General features: G+C 42.8%; 1 protein-coding gene across 2 annotated transcripts in view; it reads right to left on the reverse strand.

The window, feature by feature from the left end:
• Positions 1-4,743: 4,743 nt before the first annotated feature.
• Positions 4,744-19,790, reverse strand: part of MRPS5 (mitochondrial ribosomal protein S5) — a 35,506-nt gene continuing 20,459 nt past the window's right edge. Inside the window, exons 1-8 of one of the 2 annotated variants that reach the window (XM_024129878.3) lie at positions 19,390-19,528; positions 17,515-17,549; positions 15,873-15,963; positions 13,552-13,598; positions 13,022-13,079; positions 12,659-12,721; positions 9,309-9,445; positions 4,744-6,642 (exon numbers count right to left, since the gene is read on the reverse strand). In XM_024129878.3, coding sequence (XP_023985646.1) covers positions 6,418-6,642; positions 9,309-9,445; positions 12,659-12,721; positions 13,022-13,079; positions 13,552-13,598; positions 15,873-15,963; positions 17,515-17,549; positions 19,390-19,528 — 795 coding nt within the window. In that variant the 3' untranslated portion in view covers positions 4,744-6,417. Of the gene's footprint in view, positions 6,643-9,308; positions 9,446-12,658; positions 12,722-13,021; positions 13,080-13,551; positions 13,599-15,872; positions 15,964-17,514; positions 17,550-19,389; positions 19,529-19,790 lie in introns of those variants that run through there. The other variant, XM_007118463.4, reaches the window with a different exon arrangement.

Here is a 19,790-nt window from a genome sequence, read left to right on the forward strand (position 1 = left end):
CAGAAACAATCTAAGTGTCCATGACAGGAACTTGAGGGCGTTATGTCTTCCTCTTTTAAGATATCCCACCGCTTTCTGCCATTTGCACTGAGGCAGAACAGAGAGAGGGGCTAAATTAGCATCCTGCACTGAAGACAGGGCAGGAGGTCAAAAAGAGCCATCCCTGTCAGTGTGGAGGTTCAGTGCCCGGGCTCTGGGGCCCACCAGCTGCCCTGCGGACTTCAGTTTCTGGGGTAAGAACGGATGACAACCTTGCAGATCACAGGACAGCATCCACCAGCGGCTCGGGAGGGGCACGGCCGTCCCTGAGAATCATGCACAGATCACCCAGGCCTCTCTTCGAACACTGCAGCATGAACGTCTGTGATGATGCCGACGTGTCCCCCTACCCAGCCTGCTCCTGCCCCCGGGTGTCCTGCTCTCCACACCGCCAGCCTCTGCTCTTTAACCCTACAAGCACCTCACCCACCCCCACCTCCCAGGCAGATGCCCTGACTGGTTGCTTCTCTGCAGATGCTCACCCTACCCACCCCCCAACAGGACACAGTGAGGCTAGAAGGACAGAGGGGCTCTCAGCAGCTGCCAGGAGGAAGAAGTGAATTGGTCCCAAGGGCCCCTCCTGGGACTCATTCCTATCGCCCAGGTCGGGAAGGGATGGCAGGCAGGGCAAGTGCAGGTGGACAGACAGCATATTTCTGCCAAGCCCTGACTTCTAAAAGTGGGGCAGGGGCCTCCAGTCTCGGCCTGTGCCCTGCCTTGGGCAAACAATGCCTGGAATGCACCCCGAGACAGCGTGCCTGGGAGCTGGCCTCGTCCGCCAGATGCTCTGATAGGGCTGCTCGCCCTTCGCCCCACTCACTTAAGTCAGGTGGATTTCTGGCCTCTGATTCTAACAGGGGAAGGATCCTGGACCCTTCCGGGGGTCTCCCGACAGGGTGTCCTCCGTGGCCTGACACAGCCCTCAGCGGTAATGGAAGGCGCAGGGGACTCTGGCCTCACCAGGCAGGGAGGTGGGGGTGGGTTACGGGGAGAGGAAGCTGCCACGTGGCCACCACAGGGCCCCATCCTGCCCCCTCACCACCCGCTCAGCTCTGCTCCCTCCTGTGATCCACACGAGGGCCCCCAGTGGCTGGCGTGCATCCCCAGTGGGACGGAAGCTAAGAGCTCCCCACGTGTTCTCTGCCGTCACCTCACGGCGATCCTAGCAGGCAGGTGTGACCACGGTTTCCACAGCGCAGCCTCTGGATCACGCCCCGCTGAGGCCGCTGCTAAGAGGCTGAGCCCAGCCCTGAAGCAGGCAGGCTGAGCAGGCGCCCAGGCAGGGAAGGAGCCATCCCCGAAGAAGCATCGCAGTCCCCACCTTCCCCGGTCCCCTGGAGCACCCGCCTCCCCCGCTCCCCCAGCTCCATACAGGTTCTCAGCTGCCCCCGTTCACCTTCGGGGCTTAAAGGGACTACGGCCCCCGAGGATGTTGCATTTCAGCAGGAGACCCTGAAAATCTGCAAGGAAGGATTTAACGGTGTTGGCCACCAGGATCCCATCCTTCCCGGCCCCGAAACCTTTCTCTCAAGGAGACTCTTCTTCCCGCTGGGGTGAGAGAACAGACCCACAGGGAATGGACCCCCCCTCACACCCCCAACCCTGAGGAGCAGTAAGGAGCCCCAGCTGGACTCCGCGAGCTCCGTTCTCCTGGGCCCAGAGAAGTCATTTCCCAGAACAGCTGTGAACAGGAACAGACGCGGCTGCAGAAGCCGCCGGGGTCTCGAGTTGGCAAGGAGGCAGGGAGAGGTGCCCGGGACAAGGGCACCAAAGCGACATGCAAGACGGCTCTCCTGTCACTTGCCCAGAGGGTGGGCACTAGCATCACTGGCAAAGCTCGTTAACAATTCCTAGTGTATAAAAACAGAATCTGAATAATAAAGTCTAATCTCGTTTCCTCTTCTCTTTTCCTTTGTGCTTAGTCTGGTGTGACTTGCTCAAAGGGTGCCTCGAGCAGAGGCCTCGCACGCGGCACTTCAGACAGAGTTCCCACAGCCAGGGGCTGCGCCTCACACCTCAGCTCGGCGGGCCGTGTGCAGACGGTGCACAAGACACTCAATCCAAGATGGCGGCGGCGGGCGGTGTGCAGAGACGTTGCCCCGCCCCTTAGTGTTAGGTGCAGTGAGCAATGCGCCTGCGCTGAACCTGCAGGAGCCCACCCCTCCCTCCATGGAAGAGAACCCGATTGAGCAGCCCCGCCCATAGCCGTTAGGGAAAAGCGTGTACTCCGAGGCCGCTCACACCTCTCCATTCTTTCATCAGAGAATAAAACTTCCCTTCGCTTCCGAATGGAACTCCCTCTCATTCTGTTGGCACAAGTGATGCCGGACAGAAGGACCTTTGTTGGGGCCTGAATCCAAAGTGTCGGTAACATGGCTACTTTTCTTTTCCTTAAAATATTTTTTAAATTTCCCATAGGGTTAATATGTTTTTTTGTTTTGTGTTTAAAGGGGAGGGATTTATTTTTTTTCTATTATCATTAACTCAACCAAAATACTGTAGCAGTTTTCTAAATCTCTCAAGTTGTGAGATGTGTCGGATATTCCCTCAGTTTTTCTGATGTTAATAAGTCTCTCCCAGAGCTTTGCAATCTGAATTGGTTGTCCTGTCGGGACCTTGTGCTCAGCTGTCCCCTCATCATCACTCTGCATGTTCCCTCATCTCCCTGCCACGTTGCTCTCTGGTTTCCCGTGGTCCATACAACCCTTAGCCCTTGTTTGGCTCACTCCTTCATTTGGGGGAGCACATGCTTTAGTTACTTCCTAGGAAATAGTTCAATGGGGACTGAGGTGATTGCTTTTAGACTGCTTGTGTTTGAAAATATTTTATTCTACCTTTGCACTTGATTAATAGTTTAGCAGGGTATACAATTTGGTTAAAACTAATTTCCCTCCAATCATCAAATAAATAACAGCTCTGAAATCTTGAATGCAACAGAGCAATGCTTTACATATACATAGAAGATATACATTTGATTATCATTATTCACAATAACTAGGTTCTATAAAGTCACCACAAACACTGGCTTAGTAAATACTGAACTACTGCTCCTAGGATAAATACAGCATTAGGTTCTATAAGCCTAGGGTCACTACATTTTCACCGGTTGGCAAATACATCACCTTGTTTTATCTGTGTTTCTGTTTAAAGACACCTTATTTAATGTATTTGGTTGATTCATTAACACTGAATTCAAGACTAACAGCACTATAATTCATTCCCGAATGAAGCTTATCTAACACAGGTATTTTCCCCATAAGGCACATTACGGCCTTTTTGCGCTTAGAGGCACTAGTCAGCACCAACTGTGCTTCAGCACCATTTTAAAAAGTAAAATCACCAACAAAAAGCACAAAAATGCAAAACACATGGTACTAAATAGACCGTGAAAAGGATACTTGGCTACAGGACAAGGGCTGAAACATGAAAGCAGAGCATCACCTTGTTCAACCTCAGCCAGAATGTGTACATCAGGCAACTCAAGTTCCCAAGTACTCACTCAGCACATGTCCACAAATGACCCAGAAGTACCATAAGGATCCACTTCAAGGGTACAAATGAATATTAGCAAGTTGGCAAATTCACAGTACAGAACAAACAATGAGAAGCAAGTGTACATATTGTCAGAGGGATGCATGACCCAAGTTGGATACAAGTCCTTTGTCACTTATATGTGTTGTGAATATTTGCTCCCAATCTGTGGCTTGTCTTTTTGTTTTCTTTTTCTGTCTTTTGAGAAGCAGAACATTTATTTTTATGAAGACTGGTCTACCAATGTATCTTTTTTATGATTTATGTTTTTGTGTTTCTAAGACATCAGTTATTGCCTACCCTGAGGTCTTCAAGATTATCTTCTAGAAATTTTATTGATTTAACTTTTATATTTAGGTCTGTGATCCATTTTGAGTTAACTTTTGTGTGTAGCCTAAAGTAAGGTCAAGCTTTTTTTTATCCATATGAATATCCCAGGGTTCCAGGCACTAAACGTTGAAAAGACTATTCTTTTCCTCCTTGAATTACCTTGGAGTCTGTCAAAAATCATTTGACCATATATGTGTAAGTCTGAAATTGCAGAAAATCAGAGAGTTCCTTGATGGCCTAGTGATGAGGATTCCAGGCTTTCAGTGCTGTAGCCCGGGTTCAAGCCCTGGTTACAGAACTAACATCCCACAAGCCACATGGCCAAAAAAAAAAGTACCCTCTGAAATTGCAGAAAATCAAAGGTAAAGAAGAGTCTTGAGAGAAGCCAAGGGAAAAAATATCTCACCCATAGAGAAGCAAAGATAAGAATTACATCCATCTTCTCCTCAGAAACCATGCAAGTGGAATGAAATGTTTAAAGTGTTGCATTGGGAAAAAAATCTCACCAACCTTGAATTTTGTATCCTGTAAAATTATCTTTCAAAAGCAAGGGAGAAATAAAGACTTTCTCAGACAAACAATTAGGGAATTTGTCAAGTAGACTTGCCTTGCAAGAAATGTTAAAAGAAGCTGTTCAGAAAGATGGAAAATGATATAGGCCAGAAACTCAGGTCTGCATAAAGAAAGGAAGAGCATTAAAGAAGGAATAAGTGAAGGAAAAATAAAAATTTTTTCTTAGTTATCTAACATATAACAGTTTGTTCAAAATAAGAATAGTCACAGTGTATCACTGGTTATAAATTATGTATAAGTGAAAAGAATGACATTAAGGGACGAGAGGGAGGAATTAGAAATACTTTATTATTATAAGGTACTTGCACTACCCATGAAGTGGTACAGTGTTATTTGAAAGTGGACTTGGATTAGCTGTAAGTTTATATTGGAAACTCTAGGGCAGCCACTAAAAAAAAAAGTATAATGACATGCTGAGAGAGAAAATGAAATCATATAAAATGCTCAATTAAAATCACACACACACACACACACACACACACACACACACACACACACAGCAGATAGGGGTGGGAACACTGGATATCCACATGCAAAAGAATGAAGTTGATCTCTAACACCATACACAAAAACAAACTCAAAAGAAATCAAAGGCCTAAATGTAAGACCCAAAACTATAAAACTCTTAGAAGAAAACATAGGACAAAAACTTCATGACACTGGATTTAGCAATAATTACTTGTATAGAACACCAAAAATACAGGCAACAAAAGAAAAACAGACAAATTAGACTTCATGAAAATTTTTAAATTCTGTCTCTCTTCCATCTGGAAGTTCATCTGTATTCTTTATCATATCCTTTTATAATAAACTGGTAGGCAATAAATAAACTGTATTCCTAGGTTCTGTGAGCCACTCTAGCAAATTAATCAAACACAATGAGGGAGTCATGGGGACCTCTGATTTACAGCTGATGAGTCAGAAGCACAGGTGACAACCGGACTTGCAATTGGTGTGAAGTGGGGTGGGGGCAGTCTTGTGGGACTGAGCCTTTAACCAGTGGAATTTGATGTTACCTCCAGGTACACAGTGTCAGAATTGAGTTAAATTGTAGGACATGCAGCTGGTATTGCAGAGGACTGCTTGGTGAGGGGAAACCCCCCACACCTGCTGTCAGAAGTGCTGGGAGTGTGGTAGTACTGTGAGAGTTAAGGAGACACACAGGAGGGGACCTTGGCTTTTCCCCACTCAAAATCATAAAAAAGGACTCTCGGAATATCAGGAAAGAAGAATGAACAAACTGAAAGAGCAAAAACATGGGTAAATACAATAGGCTATTTTTTTTTCTTCTTTAGTTTTTTATATTGTTTCATGGTTGAAGCAAAACTATAATGTTGTCTAATGTGGTTCTCAGTGTAGGCAGAGGAAATTTTAAAACAATTACAGAAACAGGTGAGGGTAAAGGGATTTAAAGGGAAGTAAGATTCCTATACTTCACTCAAACTAGTAAAAAGTCAACACCAGTAGACTGGTGATAAGTGATATAGGTATAACATAATACCTAGAGCAACCACTAAAACGTCGATACAAAGAGGTTTACTAAAAAGGAGAATTTCTAGAGTCAAAAAGAACAAAGTTTGCCCATTTTCCTCTACTTTCTAGCTGTGTGACTACAGTCAAGTAACTATAGCTTGACTGCATATTATTTTTAATTAGGTCAGACTAGAAGCCCTGCCTCCCTAATTTGCTAGTTTAAATGAATATTTAAAGTAGTTTTTAACTAAGATATGTATGTAAAGTTCCTATCACAGTAATTGGTATATATGACGTGATCAATAAATTAAATCTATAATTATTTGTTATTTGTAAATAAAGAAATGTAAGCTTGGCCTTTCCTTTTAAAAAAAAAAAAAAAAAAAAGTGACAATCCAAAGTGTGAAGGGTTGAGTCTCTCCCAGGTGCCAGAAGCAAGAGATGCCAGGCTGAGCCAGGCCAGAGGGAGGCCTAGGTGGCGGCTCTCTTTAAACTTGACCACACAGAGCGCTTCATACCCTGTGCGGCCCTCACTTCTTCCCAGTCCAGTTTGATATCTGGAACCTCATCTTCTGGCTCCGGATCCTTTCTCAAGGCCCCCTTGGGGGAGGCAACCACGATGGGCAGAGGGCCACATTCCTCCCGGAATTCCACAACGTGGAGACTCTTCTTATCAGCCAGCTGTTGATGGGTTTCCTAGGCACGACCAAATTGAGAACATGAGGTTAGGTCTATGAGGTGGGTCTCACATGGTCCACCCCTGATACTCATCTTGCATGGCCAAAACTGTTTGGTTGATTAAAATGTAGCAACTCTTGAAAATTCATTAACTGAGGGTGATTATTACAGCAGGAAACATGGCCCAGGTAATATGATATCAAGTTTATTTGCTTACTGAATTATTTAAGAGTGATTAAAAACAAGATTTTACTTTAAAAAAAAAAACACAATAAACTTAAGTCTGTAACTTAAAGAGCAGGAACTTGCTGTGGCTAAACTATGGTGACCTGCTGTGGGCGGAATCATCTCAGCCTCATCTCCCCACCCCCAAGTGGGATAAAGGAAGGGCCTTGCCCTCTGGTCTCTTGCCTTCCTAACCCTCCTGATCATGTGCCATACTGTGCCCAAAACTGAACCTGAACCTCATCGTGTCCCAGCTCTAGCTACCAATTTATAGGACATGCAGGGAGAGAAGATGTTAAGGATCCTCAAATATTTAGCACCAGACTGGAACAAACAACCTGATTTCTTCAACAATAAAAAAATGCAAGGAAAAAAAAGAGGGGAACTTACAGATTAAAAGTGACTTAAAAGACAGCAAAGATTTAAAATGTATGGACCTTTTCTGCAACCCAATTCAAACAAATTGTATTAAAAAAATTTTTTTAGGGCTTCCCTGGTGGTGCAGTGGTTAAGAATCCACCTGGCAATGCAGGGGCCACGGGTTCAAGCCCTGGTCCCGAAAGATCCCACATGCCGCGGAGCAACTAAGCCCGTGCACCACAACTACTGAGCCTGCCCACGTGCCACAACTACTGAAAGCCGCACACCTAGAGCCCGTGCTCTGCAACAAGAGAAGCCACCCCAATGAGAAGCCTGTGCACCGCAGTGAAAAAGTTGCCCCCGCTCGACGCAACTAGAGAAAGCCCGTGCACAGCAACGAAGACCCAAAGCAGCCAAAAATAAATTAATTAATTAAAAAAAATTTTTTTAATCTGACAAATGGATACATTTCTATGAACACTGACTAGATGTTTGATATCTCGTTACTGTTAATTTTTTAGGTATGATAGTAGTATTGTCGGGTCCTTTTTAATCCTTATCTTTTAGAGATACATGATAAAATATTTATGAGTGAAATAAACTGATATCTGAGATCTGGGTCAAAATGACTAGGGCTGGTTGGGGGTAATTTAGAGAAACAAAACTGGCCACAAGCTGCTAACTGTTGATGCTGTATAAGAGAGCCATGGGGATTCATAACAGAAGGTAGCCATAAAAGTTGGAAAAAGGCGAATAAACTCAAAAGATAGCTTATCGATAGTAATTAAAATACCTAAAATACCATGAGAAATGTACAATCTCATGTTTCCAGACTTTATGAGCAGCTTGTACTATTCTAATTCTATATACGTTTGAAATTAGAAAAGAGAAGAGCTGATTCATAAAAAAAAAACCAACATAAAATAATTTAAATTGGAGTGTCTTATAATCAGTGGCATGTTGCTTACACTGGTGTCATTTTTTTTTCTTTGAGTAGCACAATGCAACTTTTTATAGCTGATGGCATTTTAGAACAGGTCTACTTGACCATAAATATGACCTATCTAAAACAAATATCTTAGCTACATCAAACAATTAAACTTAAACCTCTTAACAGTAAGTATAAATTTAGAAGTGCTTTTGAAGGACGTTTTAGATAGTAGTAACACACACACGTTTTAGACAGTAGTAACACACACACACACGAACACAGCTGTTCAAAAAAGGTTTTTTAAGCAAAGCTTTTTCTTTCAATTAATTTTCCTATTTTAAACAGAGATGGCTACAATTATTCCATGGATCACTTTATTCAGAAACAGCCATCGCACTCTGTCAGGAAGCCTGTCAAAGTCCTCAGCAAATGGAGGTCAGCAAATGTCTCTTGAACCTGGTTGTCTTTCGGCTCACCCAGCTCTGCTAAGGTCCACCCATCCTTTCAAGGGACAAGCCAGCCCCGCCGAGCTGGCAGAGAGGCAGCCCAGAAGGGGGGGCCCCGTGCAGTGACAGCCCTTGCTCCCTACCGCTGGAGTGATTGTGAGCCTAGCCGAGGCTGAGGGGGTGAGCTGGGCAGGGGCCCAGAGCTCCCATCTATGTGGAGAAATAACCTGAACTACTAATGTTCATATTCCTACTGATTCAGATGTCCCTCTGAACTACCTATACAGGTGACATGAAAACTGACTGTGCTTCAGTTGAAGACCGCTCTCGAGTAGAGGTGCCCGAGGGGCTTCACCCCAGTTCCAAAGGAACGGACGAAATTAGGAAAGAGACTTTCTCTTTTTACTTTACATCTTTATGTTGTTGGAGCTTTAGAACAAGCAGGTATTCTTTCCATAATAAAACATTATAATTACTGGCTTTTAAAAATACTTAATTTTAAAACTTCAAAACACCCATGGAGTATTTTTTTACACGATAATTCTCATGAACTAACTCATCATCAGCTGGATTAACTAACCTGATGCAGCCACAGACAACGAAGAATGCCCAGGCCTCGGGTGGCCCGAGAGCAACTCCAGGACAGCCCAGGAGATGGTGGTCTCAGAGCACACAAATGAAATACAAACTAGCCCTTCTGTTTCAGAGCCCAGGGAAGTTACCTGGCGGGAGAGCCCGTGGAAGAGGCCCCGGGTGAGGTTAAGCATGTTGATGGAGCCAGAGACCTTGGCATACATGTCTTTGATGCCAATGAGCCGGCAGATGGTGATGATGGCCCGGTGGCAGCGGAGGCCATAGCCTAGAAAGAGGAAGAACAAGTCAAACACCTGCCCACTGCCCACAGTGCAGGCGGCATCACCTGCTGGCTTCGCACGGCTTCCAGCTCTGGGTTTAGGGGATGCTGGTTCACGTTCCGGCTTCACCACTTCCCAGATGGGTGACACTTCACAACTTACTTAACTTCCACAATGACACTTATTTAAATGAGATGTTATAAGGATTAAAGAAATAATATATAAGTTTCTTAAACATATGGGCAAAAAAACAGGGCTGTTAAGATTAACAGAGATGCCTGAAGGTTCTTGGCGCCCCATGTCCATGTTAACTAAGACTCGAGGGACACTTCTGTTCTCACCCTCCTTGAATGCTCTGTTGCACTGAGCAGAGACATCCACTTCCTCCTGGAAAAACTCTTTTAGCTTCAGTAACACACCCTCCCCCAGATTTCCTCCTAGCTACTGGCCCATCCTTCTCACCTCCTTGCTGGCCTCTAAATCTTGGGTGGTTTCCCCTCCAGCCATTCACCCTACTCTTGTCTACCTGTAATCCCTTCCCTAGGGAGAGCTTTAAAAACACAAAGCAAACACATCACTCCCCATTTAAAGCCCTTCACTTCCCACTGTCCCTTGAATTAAAATAAGTACAGTTGACCCTTGAACAGTGTGGAGGTTAGGGGAGCCGACCCTCCACAGTGGAAAATCTGAGTCTAACTTATAGTCGGCCCTCCATGTCCTCAGTTTCTCCATATCCAAGGTCCCACATCCACGGATTCAACCAGCCACGGACCGTGAAGCACTGTAGTATTTAGAAAAAAAGCCGAGTATAAGTGGACCCGAGCAGTTCAAACCCGTGCTGTACAAGGGTCGACTGTAACAAAGAACTCCACGGCCTTCAAAGCCCTCTGTGACTGACATCTCACCGACTTCATCCAGAGACACCACCCTCCGCGTGCTGGCTTTCCCGCCCAAGGACTTTGCACTCAGTGTTTCCCTCAGCCTGCTCTCCCTGCATGACCCCTTCTTACCTTCAGTGTCTCACTCAGATACGTCCTCCTCAAAGAGACCTTCCCTGACCACACTAGTGAAGGTGGCCTCCTTCCTCCCTCCCCGTGCCCTCCCCTGCAAACCAGACCCTGATGGCTGCTTTCAAGCACTCAGCCGAACTTGTTATCCGATGTCTCCCCTCAGCAGAAGGCGAGTTCCATGAGAGCCAGGATATTGTTTGCTTACTGCTGTATCCCCGGAGCCTAGATCAGCACCTGGCAAATGCAGGTGGGAATGATGCAGAGAAAAAGCCCAAATTTAGACTTAACATTCTGATTAACCAGGCATGGAACTCAGCACATGCCTTAAAGGCAGGACTGAAAAATACAGCTTTGCTTAGAAGACAGGGAAGATAAAAAAGGTAACTTCTGCAATTAAAATTGTAGCAGTCTTTCCAAAATCATTCCGATAAAGATGTATCCAAAGTAAGATGTCTAACAAAAACATGACACAAGCCACAAATGTAAGCCATATATATGATTTTAAATTCTCTCGCAGATATGTTTTTTAAAGTTTTTTTAAAAACAGGTAAAATTGATTTTAGTAATATATTTTATTAACCCAGTATGTCTAAAACATTATCATTTGAACATGTAATCAATACAGTAATATTTTTGAGATATTTCTTATTTTTTTTTATACTAAGTCTTTGAAATCTGGTGGTATTTGACACTTACAGGGTCTCTCAGAAGCCACATTTCAAGTGTTCCATAGCCACACAGGCTGCAACAACCACATGGGACACACCTTAGCACAGGTCTAAACCTTAATGTCTAAGTGTTCAACTCAATACTTTTTCTAATAATAAGATAAATGGTTTTTATCTGGCATATGAATGATTAATTATGACTTTAAAGCAGAAGGCAAGTTCTGGCACACTAATACAATTGGTACTGTATTTGATTTTTTTTTTCTCTTGGTTTATTTCCATGCCACAGCTCTAGCAAAGTTGTATGAGAAGCTTTGACATGAAAAATTTAAATACTGTTTAAAATTTTATCTTCTGATCCAGACCTTCTAAGTATACCTAGAGTTATATGAGATCATTTTTACTGTAGAACCACAGGTGAAACACAAATCAGAATGTTCAAGAATTCTACCCCTCGAGACCACTGGGCATGACTGGCATAGCTCCATGACCCTGAACTCTGCCTGCGTGCTCTTTCCAAGACAGGAAGAAGGTCCATCTCTGAAACCTCAGAGCTCAGTGTAGCACCTGGTTCACAGAAGATGTTCAATCAATACTTGATGATGAGAATAAATGAGTGGAACTGAACAAGCTATAAGAAAAGAACCATTTGGGACTTCCCTGGTGGCACAGTGGTTAAGAATACACCTGCCAGGGACTTCCCTGGCGATCTGCCTGCCAATGCAGGGGACGCAGGTTCGATCCCTGGTCCGGGAAGATCCCACATGCTGTGGAGCAACTAAGCCTGTGAGCCACAACTACTGAAGCCCGTGTGCCTAGAGCCCGTGCTCCGCAACAACAGAAGCCACTGCAACGAGAAGCCCGCACACCGCAACGAAGAGTAGCCCCTGCTTGCCGCAACTAAAGAAAGCCCGCGTGCAGCAACGAAGACCAAACGCAGCCAAAATAAATAAACAAATTTATAAAAAAAAAAAAAAAAAAAAAGAATCCGCCTGCCAATGCAGGGGAAGCGGGTTTGATCCCCGGTCTGGGAAGATCCCACATGCCGCAGAGCAACGAAGCCCATGCGCCACAACTACTGAAGCCCGCGCGCCTAGAGCCCGTGCTCCGCGACAAGAGAAGCCACCACAACCTAGAGAAGCCCACGCACAGCAACAAAGACCCAACACAGCCAAAAATAAAAAAATTAAAAAAAAAAAAAAAAAAAGAACCATCTAGTAGCATCAATGAATTGTCTAGGAGTAACCAATGTTCCCACTACAAACCCAACTATTCACTCACTAAGTTACTGTTTCTTATTCATTAAGTGCTCTTCCCACCTACAATCACCCCTGAAGTGTTTGTAATCATGAGAGCCTGGGTAGGATGACTGCTTTTTATTTCCCCAAAAGCCTCAATCTTCTTAAATCTAACTTAGGCCTTTACATTTTGGTGTTTTCAAAATGAGTTCAGGTAAAAGGTGAGCAAAAATAGAGGGCAGGATGAAATTGGTACAGTTTCTCTGCTTTATCTTCAACAAATTATGAATTTTTTTAGTTACCTCTGGGTTGTTTCTTCATCCTGATATGCGTCCTTTTAAATGTTAAAGATATATCATGGTATACTGGAGGGTAAAAACATAAACATAAGAAGGGTTAGGGGTATAGCTTTAATGCCCTTGCAAATATCACAAAGCAACCAATATTACCCTAAGCAGCCACCACACATTGGCCAAGGATGAGTAACAAACTCCGATTTCACTCATTACTAACCTCAGGAAAGTCTGTTTCTACATTTTATATATTTATACGTAAGAATGCAGTAACAAGCAGGGAAACACAGAAACACCCACAGAGATATATTGCCACACATAAATGAAACAAGTATAATCCTGCAAATTTTAAAAGAAAAGATTAAAACTCACTTGTATGGTCTTCATATCGTTCTATATAATGCAAATAGTGAACTGCCTTGTTCTTTGCCTGAAAGAAAGAAGGAAAATATTTTTCTTAAATCTATTGTTAGAATTTACATTTCTTCAGGGATTTCAAAAAATACCTTTTATAAAATATTTTATTATGGAAAATTTCAAATTTACACAAAAATTTCAGTATATACTTCTAAAAGCTAAGGATTTAATTAAAAAAAAACCCCATAAGTATAACATCACTATCACACCAGAAAAAAAACCCCAAACAATTCCTTCCATCTTTGACAGTGTTCAAACGTTCCCTGTTGTCTCGTAATTTTGGTAAGCAATTACAAGTCTGATAGAAATGATGCAAGAATACAGGCACTTCTGAAATTGCTTTTCCTGAGATAAGCAACCTTTGCCAGTAAGTATTTGACAGTAAGTAAGTAACCTTTGACAGTAAGTATTTTTGGGGGGTTCCCACAATGTCTAGCACATAGCTTATTGGTCTTTTACTGTTAACAAAGGGAAAATGTACATACTTTTCTGAAAGCATCTGCCCGTTCAGTGGCTTTCCCAATGGCAAAACCTTTAAAAGAAAAAGCAAAAATATGAAAAGGGGCATAAATTTGGCACATAATGTCTTTTACCACATTTCAAGTTTCAGTTCCTACATTTCACAGTAGTTCATCTTTCTTTTGCCCACAGAAAACCCGCTATCCAAAACAAATGACAAAGCATGAGGCTACAGAGATTTGCTTCTTTGTTTTGGGGCATTTTGGAAACATTACATTTGAACGTACCTATGAAATTCAAGGTTAGATGCATAACATTACCTTTTGTAAATTTCTAGATAAAACTACACTGAATAAAAAAACGAAAAACCCCAAAAAACCCTAACCATGCTAAATTAACAAGGTAAATGGTTTTCACGAATTCTGAAAATAGATTAAAATAACCAGAACAGTTGGGAAAAAAACATACACTGCTATAGAGTAAAACCACGATTTCACTGGAACTTCCAAACGCAAGTCAGATTTCAGTTAACCCGGAAATAAAAATCAATGATTCCTGAGTTTGTAAATGCTTAATCCTGTGAAATGAGGTTTACCACAAGTTAAGAAAATGTGTGCATTATATGCTATCACCATTATTTATTTTGAAGAATGTATTTTGTTTTTCAATTATACACAGAAAAGTAACATAAGACAATACTGCTCCATGAGATATGCAAGACATCTGAGAAGCTGGGGCAAAAGAAGCTGTGGATTACAATTACTAGTTTAAAAAAACAAATTAAACCATATAAGTCCTTGAGGAATATATAGGTGAACTTACTTGCTATATAAAGCTTCTGTGATTTAAAAACTTTCGTGTGGAAAAAATTTAAAACTAAGTCAAAATATATGATAGATAAAGGGCTAATGTCCTCAACATACAAAGAGGAAAATCAATGAGGAGAATAAGCACCCAACAGAAAGTGGGTGAAACACATGAACTAACAGATCTCAAAAAGGAAACTATAATGGCCAACAGACATGTAAAATGGTGTCCTAACTCTCATAACTGAAGAAATACAGATCAAAACTAAGAGTTATGTTTCATATCGTCACTTACTTACAATCAGTAAAGTCTGACTCTATCCAGGACTGGCAAGGGTGTGATGGTGCAGATAAACATAAACAGATGCAGCCTTTAGGGGAGGGCAATCTGGCAATACTCATCAACATTTCAAATGTATGTAACTTAGAGGCAGCAATTTCACTGCAAGAAATTTCCCCTATCGATATGCTTGCAAAAGTACAACATATGACATGTACAAGAAGCTCACTGTTTTTATAAGTAGTAAAAAAAAAAAAAAGAAAAAAGAAAAAAGTGTAAACAACATAAATATTCAGCAATAGGGAAAAGGTTACAAAAATTACGCTATCCATACAATGGAACACGATTCAATCAATACAAAAAAATGAGGGGGAATCCATTTATGCTAATATATAAATCTCGGGGTATAATACTAAGCAAGAAAAACAAGCTATAAAATTATGGATATAATATGACCCTTTGTATAAATTTTTTTTTAAAGATATATGGTGATATTCGAACAAAGAATTTCTGAAAAGATATAAAAGTAACTGTTAAGAGTGGTTTCCTTTGGCAACATACTACCTATAGGTATTTTTTTGAAAGTGGCAGTATGGATTTAAATAGGCAGTTTTCCATTTTTCTTTCCACTTTTCTTTCCCTTTTGAAATGTATTCATGTATACATTTCAAAAACAGATGTTCACTATGGAAACTTTAGAGAAAAGTATCAAGAAGAAATTTAAATGACTGGCAAACATACTAATTAAACATTTTTAATCTTTTCAGTGTATATCCTTCCAATCCTTAGTCTTTTCTTTGCATATAAACATACTTTTAAAAAATTGGGATTATATTACACAGTTCTATATGAAGTGGGTTTTTGTCTGTTCGTTTGACTTACCATTATTTTGTAAGTAATTTTCCATAATTCTTTAATGGCTATAGACTATTACAATGTATAGCTATACTCTTCTTGTAACTGTGTCCCTATTGTGGAACATTTAGTGTCCCCCCCAACCCTGTTTTTCACTATTACACATAAACAATAGTGTCTTAAGCCTTTTAAAATATTCATTGTCTTCATGGAAAAAGGCAGATGTAGGAAGATCCTTCTTTTGCCTCTAAGGGATTATATGGGTTTACCACAAGGTTTGTGAGCCCAAGCCGCTGAAACATTTAATTAGTCAAAAAAGCCTGAACCCACTGACTCCACGGCTGAGCCCAGGCCACAGCTGTCCCTCCAGCACCAGCTCTTCGTATATGATCACACCCCCATTCACCTGCAGCTCCTCTGCCATTCCCCACAGCGACCAGGACACGGACTGATCTCTTTCTTCCCTCTTTCGCTGTCATATTGAAAACATTCCTCACCTAAAAGAAAATGTTTCATAAATATTACACCTTAAGAAAATTCTGAAGTAGGGAACTGGAGTGACCTCCTCACACACACACAGGCACACGTGGTGAATACACACATCATCCCTCAATCCCACGAGCACCGGCAGCACACTTTCTCCAAGGGGAAACCTCCATCTGGACTGTTTCTTCAGGAGTAAAATGGAAGTAAGGCTTTCTCTTCTTATTTCACAGGCTTCTTAGAAAGTTTGACTGAGACAACTTTTAAAGGATTTGAAACTGTAAAACGCAATACACCCTATGTTAATGAACGCACCACAAGCAAGATACAAAGTTGCCGATTAAACTCTGACATAGTTTACAACTAACTGATTATAAAAACACATCCTTCGAATTCCCTGGAGGTGCAGTGGTTAGGACCTGGCGCTCTCACTGCTGGGGCCTGGGTTCCATCCCTGGTCGGGGAACTAAGATATAACAAGCTGCGTGGAGCAGCCAAAAATCAATCAGTCAGTCAAGCAATCACATCCCAATATCAGAGATGTTAAAATATGAAAAAATGTGCATCTTAGAAATGATAAAATGCGGTGTATAGAAATAATTAGCACAGGACTGGATCTCTGTGGGTTAGGCTCAACTGAAAATAGAAAATTTGGAAATACCTGCTTATTATGAACTACAAGAAAATCTGCATTTTTTGGCATATTTATAAATTTACCAGGAACTATGAAACTGTTAACTAAACTGCTTACATGGCAGCCCCTTTCCCATAAGGTAAGAAAAGGGAGCTCAAGCCCACTCCTGTGGAAAATCTTACAGGAAATCACCCACATATACAAGAGTTCTTCAAAGGAATTAATTTCAAAAGGGTGTGAACTAGGACCCAAAGACTTAAAATACTTGTAAATATATCTTAAACTCTGTAATGCAACTGATATTGAAGAAACAATATACACATTCAATCACAAACTCAATACATGATTATTCCACATGGCATTTAACACTAAGTATGCAGCACTAGCTCAAAGGGAAGTGGACTATTTTAGGAAACACCCTGGAAAGAGTGATTGCAATTTACCTGATACAGGCTTCAGTTTCAAGGGCCTACAAGCAGCCCAGCAGATCATTTTCCCACCGAGAGCTGGACATACACAGTAACTCCAAGCTTTCTACCCTTCCCCATGGCTCCCCTCAATCTCTGCCCGCTGAACTGAGTGTCAGATACACCGAATTCAAGGAGAAATTGCTACTGCAACCTTTGCTTTAAGAAGGAGGAAATTTAAATGCAATCTCCAAATTCTGTTATCAACAATACCACTGAAGTTGGTTTGTCTTGAGACCTTAATGGGTGCCCCCCGCAAAAGGCAGCAGTCAGAAAAGCCAATATGATCAAGTAACTGAAATTAAAGTTTCATTATTTCCTTACCCAAAGCAGCTCTGTAGCTCAGAAAAAGTCATGCATCAAAGGCTTTTCCTCCCTGTTCCTCCTACCCTCTCCACCCACCCCACTCCATCCATCCCAACTTCTCCGAAGGCTTAACTGGGTATTTAATGCAGCATGCCCACCTCAAGTATCCTGGTATCGAAATCATCATATGTTTCTGTAGGGAGAAAAGAAACAGGTATACAGATAAATGTGTCTATGTAATGAGTGTATGAAAGTATTTTTTAATATAGGCACCATCACTGACTTTTAACTAAGAAAGAATCTCAGATATTTTGGTGCCACTATCAAAGCAACACCCTGGTCCTCCATCATCACCAGAAACTGTTCTACCACTAAATTCATAAACTCGACCACTATCTTCCTGACTGCATCCTCCCATCTCTCCAGCTCTCACTCAGTGACTCAAAGGTGATGGTCCTTGGGGCTCCCCAGCACCTCCAGACTCTTGACCACTGTTCCCCTCCCCCATCACCCCTCTGGTCTTCCAGTCTCTCCCACTCAGCCAAGACACCACAGTCCAACACTTCCACCAGGTCCTGTGAATATCCTCAACTCCCTCACCTCTTCCCCTCTCCACCACACTATCCAGGATGGAATCAATGCAGCTGTCTGGGCACACCTGACCTGCCAGGTGCTGCTGTAGAGAAGTCAACGCATGGGACACACTTGGGCCACTAAAAACTCATGGTCTCCAACTCAGTCAAGTCCTCCCTGCTGCCTGCTGGCCTTTTACATCCTTTTAGTTAGGTCTCTCTCCTCTCACCACAGCAGCCATTTCAAACACTCTCTGTGTTCTTTTATTTTTATTGACTTTTTGCTATAGAAAATTTACATTCATAGGCAAAAAAAAAAACCCCAAAACCAGCAAAACGTGAGCTTATGTACCATTAGCTAGCTTCAACGATTATCTACCCACAGCCAATCTTCTTTCCTCTAAACTCTGTCCAAGTCCCACTCCACTGGATAATTTTGAAGCCCGTCCCAGATACCCTACCTTTTCATCAAAATATTCTGGTGGCCATGCTCATCCATGCCCATCTCCTCCTCACAGACTAACTGAAGGCTCCAGAGAGACAGCAGTCACACAGGTCCCACCCCCTCCTTCCACTACCAACAACACAGCTTACCTGACGCTGTCCCCTGCCCTTTCTTCCATCACAAGTTCATCCATTTATCTACACTCTAAATCTGGGCCCTCACTAGGGACTTAAGTTTATGGGGTTTTTTTCTCTCCCTCCCGTATCTTCATTCTCCCAGTGGAAGCATTCTGCTCAGTCCTAAGCATGCTGGCCTGAGTCTCTCCACCTCAACCTCTCGTCTCCTCTTTGAGCCAAACTAAAGAAAGCAGCCGAGCCCTTGTCTATTTCTTCATCTCCTATTCATTGACAAGAAGGAATATTTCAGATGATTTTTACTTCTTTACGTACTCAGGAAGCAGTGGGGAGATGACTTTGTTTTCTAACGTAGTCTGATATATACTATCAACTTTTATTTCATGTGTACTTTTATGAGGCTTAATGACAACTACTTGGTTTCTTCTGTTATCAAAATAGCACTCCCAAGCCATGCTGCTCCATACCCCAGGACCAATAGCATTTGGGAAACTGCTTCCCATAGATGACTTATATACAGCCATAACGCACACCACCATGTTCAAATGCTCTGAGAAGCCACACAATAAAGACACCAGAACCCAGTGCTTTGCCCCCCATTTGTGGAATACTTCCTGGCTTATAGGCCTCTAGTGCTCCATAAAATACATTTGGGTAGTAATGTGAAATTATTTCAATGATGCTCAAATCCTTTTTAGGAAGAAGTCAATCTAAACAGACGAGTAAATAAAATCATATCAAAGAATTCCAGAAACAGGAGTGCTCTCTCTGTCACAATGTAAGCAAAACCAGGACTCTGCTACCTCCACTGGGACCAGGGTCAGGGGGGCCAAGACTGACGCCTCCCCATGTGTTTCCGCTCCATCCTCGCTCCCGTTTAACCTTCATCTTCCTCTTCCAGTCCCACTCTTCTCTCTGCCGGACCATATCCGCCTCTACCTTCTCCTGCTCTTCCTTGCTTCTTTGGGCAATGGTCTGCACAGCTCCATTTCTCATAAGAGGGACATTCAGACCAGGCCATAGGAAGCCACAACGCCCTGAAGGTTTAAAAACATACATAAATAATAATTTTTTAAAAGCATTCATTTCTTGGGGCTTCCCTGGTGGCGCAGTGGTTGCGCGTCCGCCTGCCGATGCAGGGGAACCGGGTTCGCGCCCCGGTCTGGGAGGATCCCACGTGCCGCGGAGCGGCTGGGCCCGTGGGCTGTGGCCGCTGGGCCTGCGCGTCCGGAGCCTGTGCTCCGCAACGGGAGAGGCCACAACAGAGGGAGGCCCGCATACCA

The sequence above is a fragment of the Physeter macrocephalus genome, chromosome 12 (assembly GCF_002837175.3).
Source record: "Physeter macrocephalus isolate SW-GA chromosome 12, ASM283717v5, whole genome shotgun sequence".
Taxonomy (NCBI): domain Eukaryota; kingdom Metazoa; phylum Chordata; class Mammalia; order Artiodactyla; family Physeteridae; genus Physeter; species Physeter macrocephalus.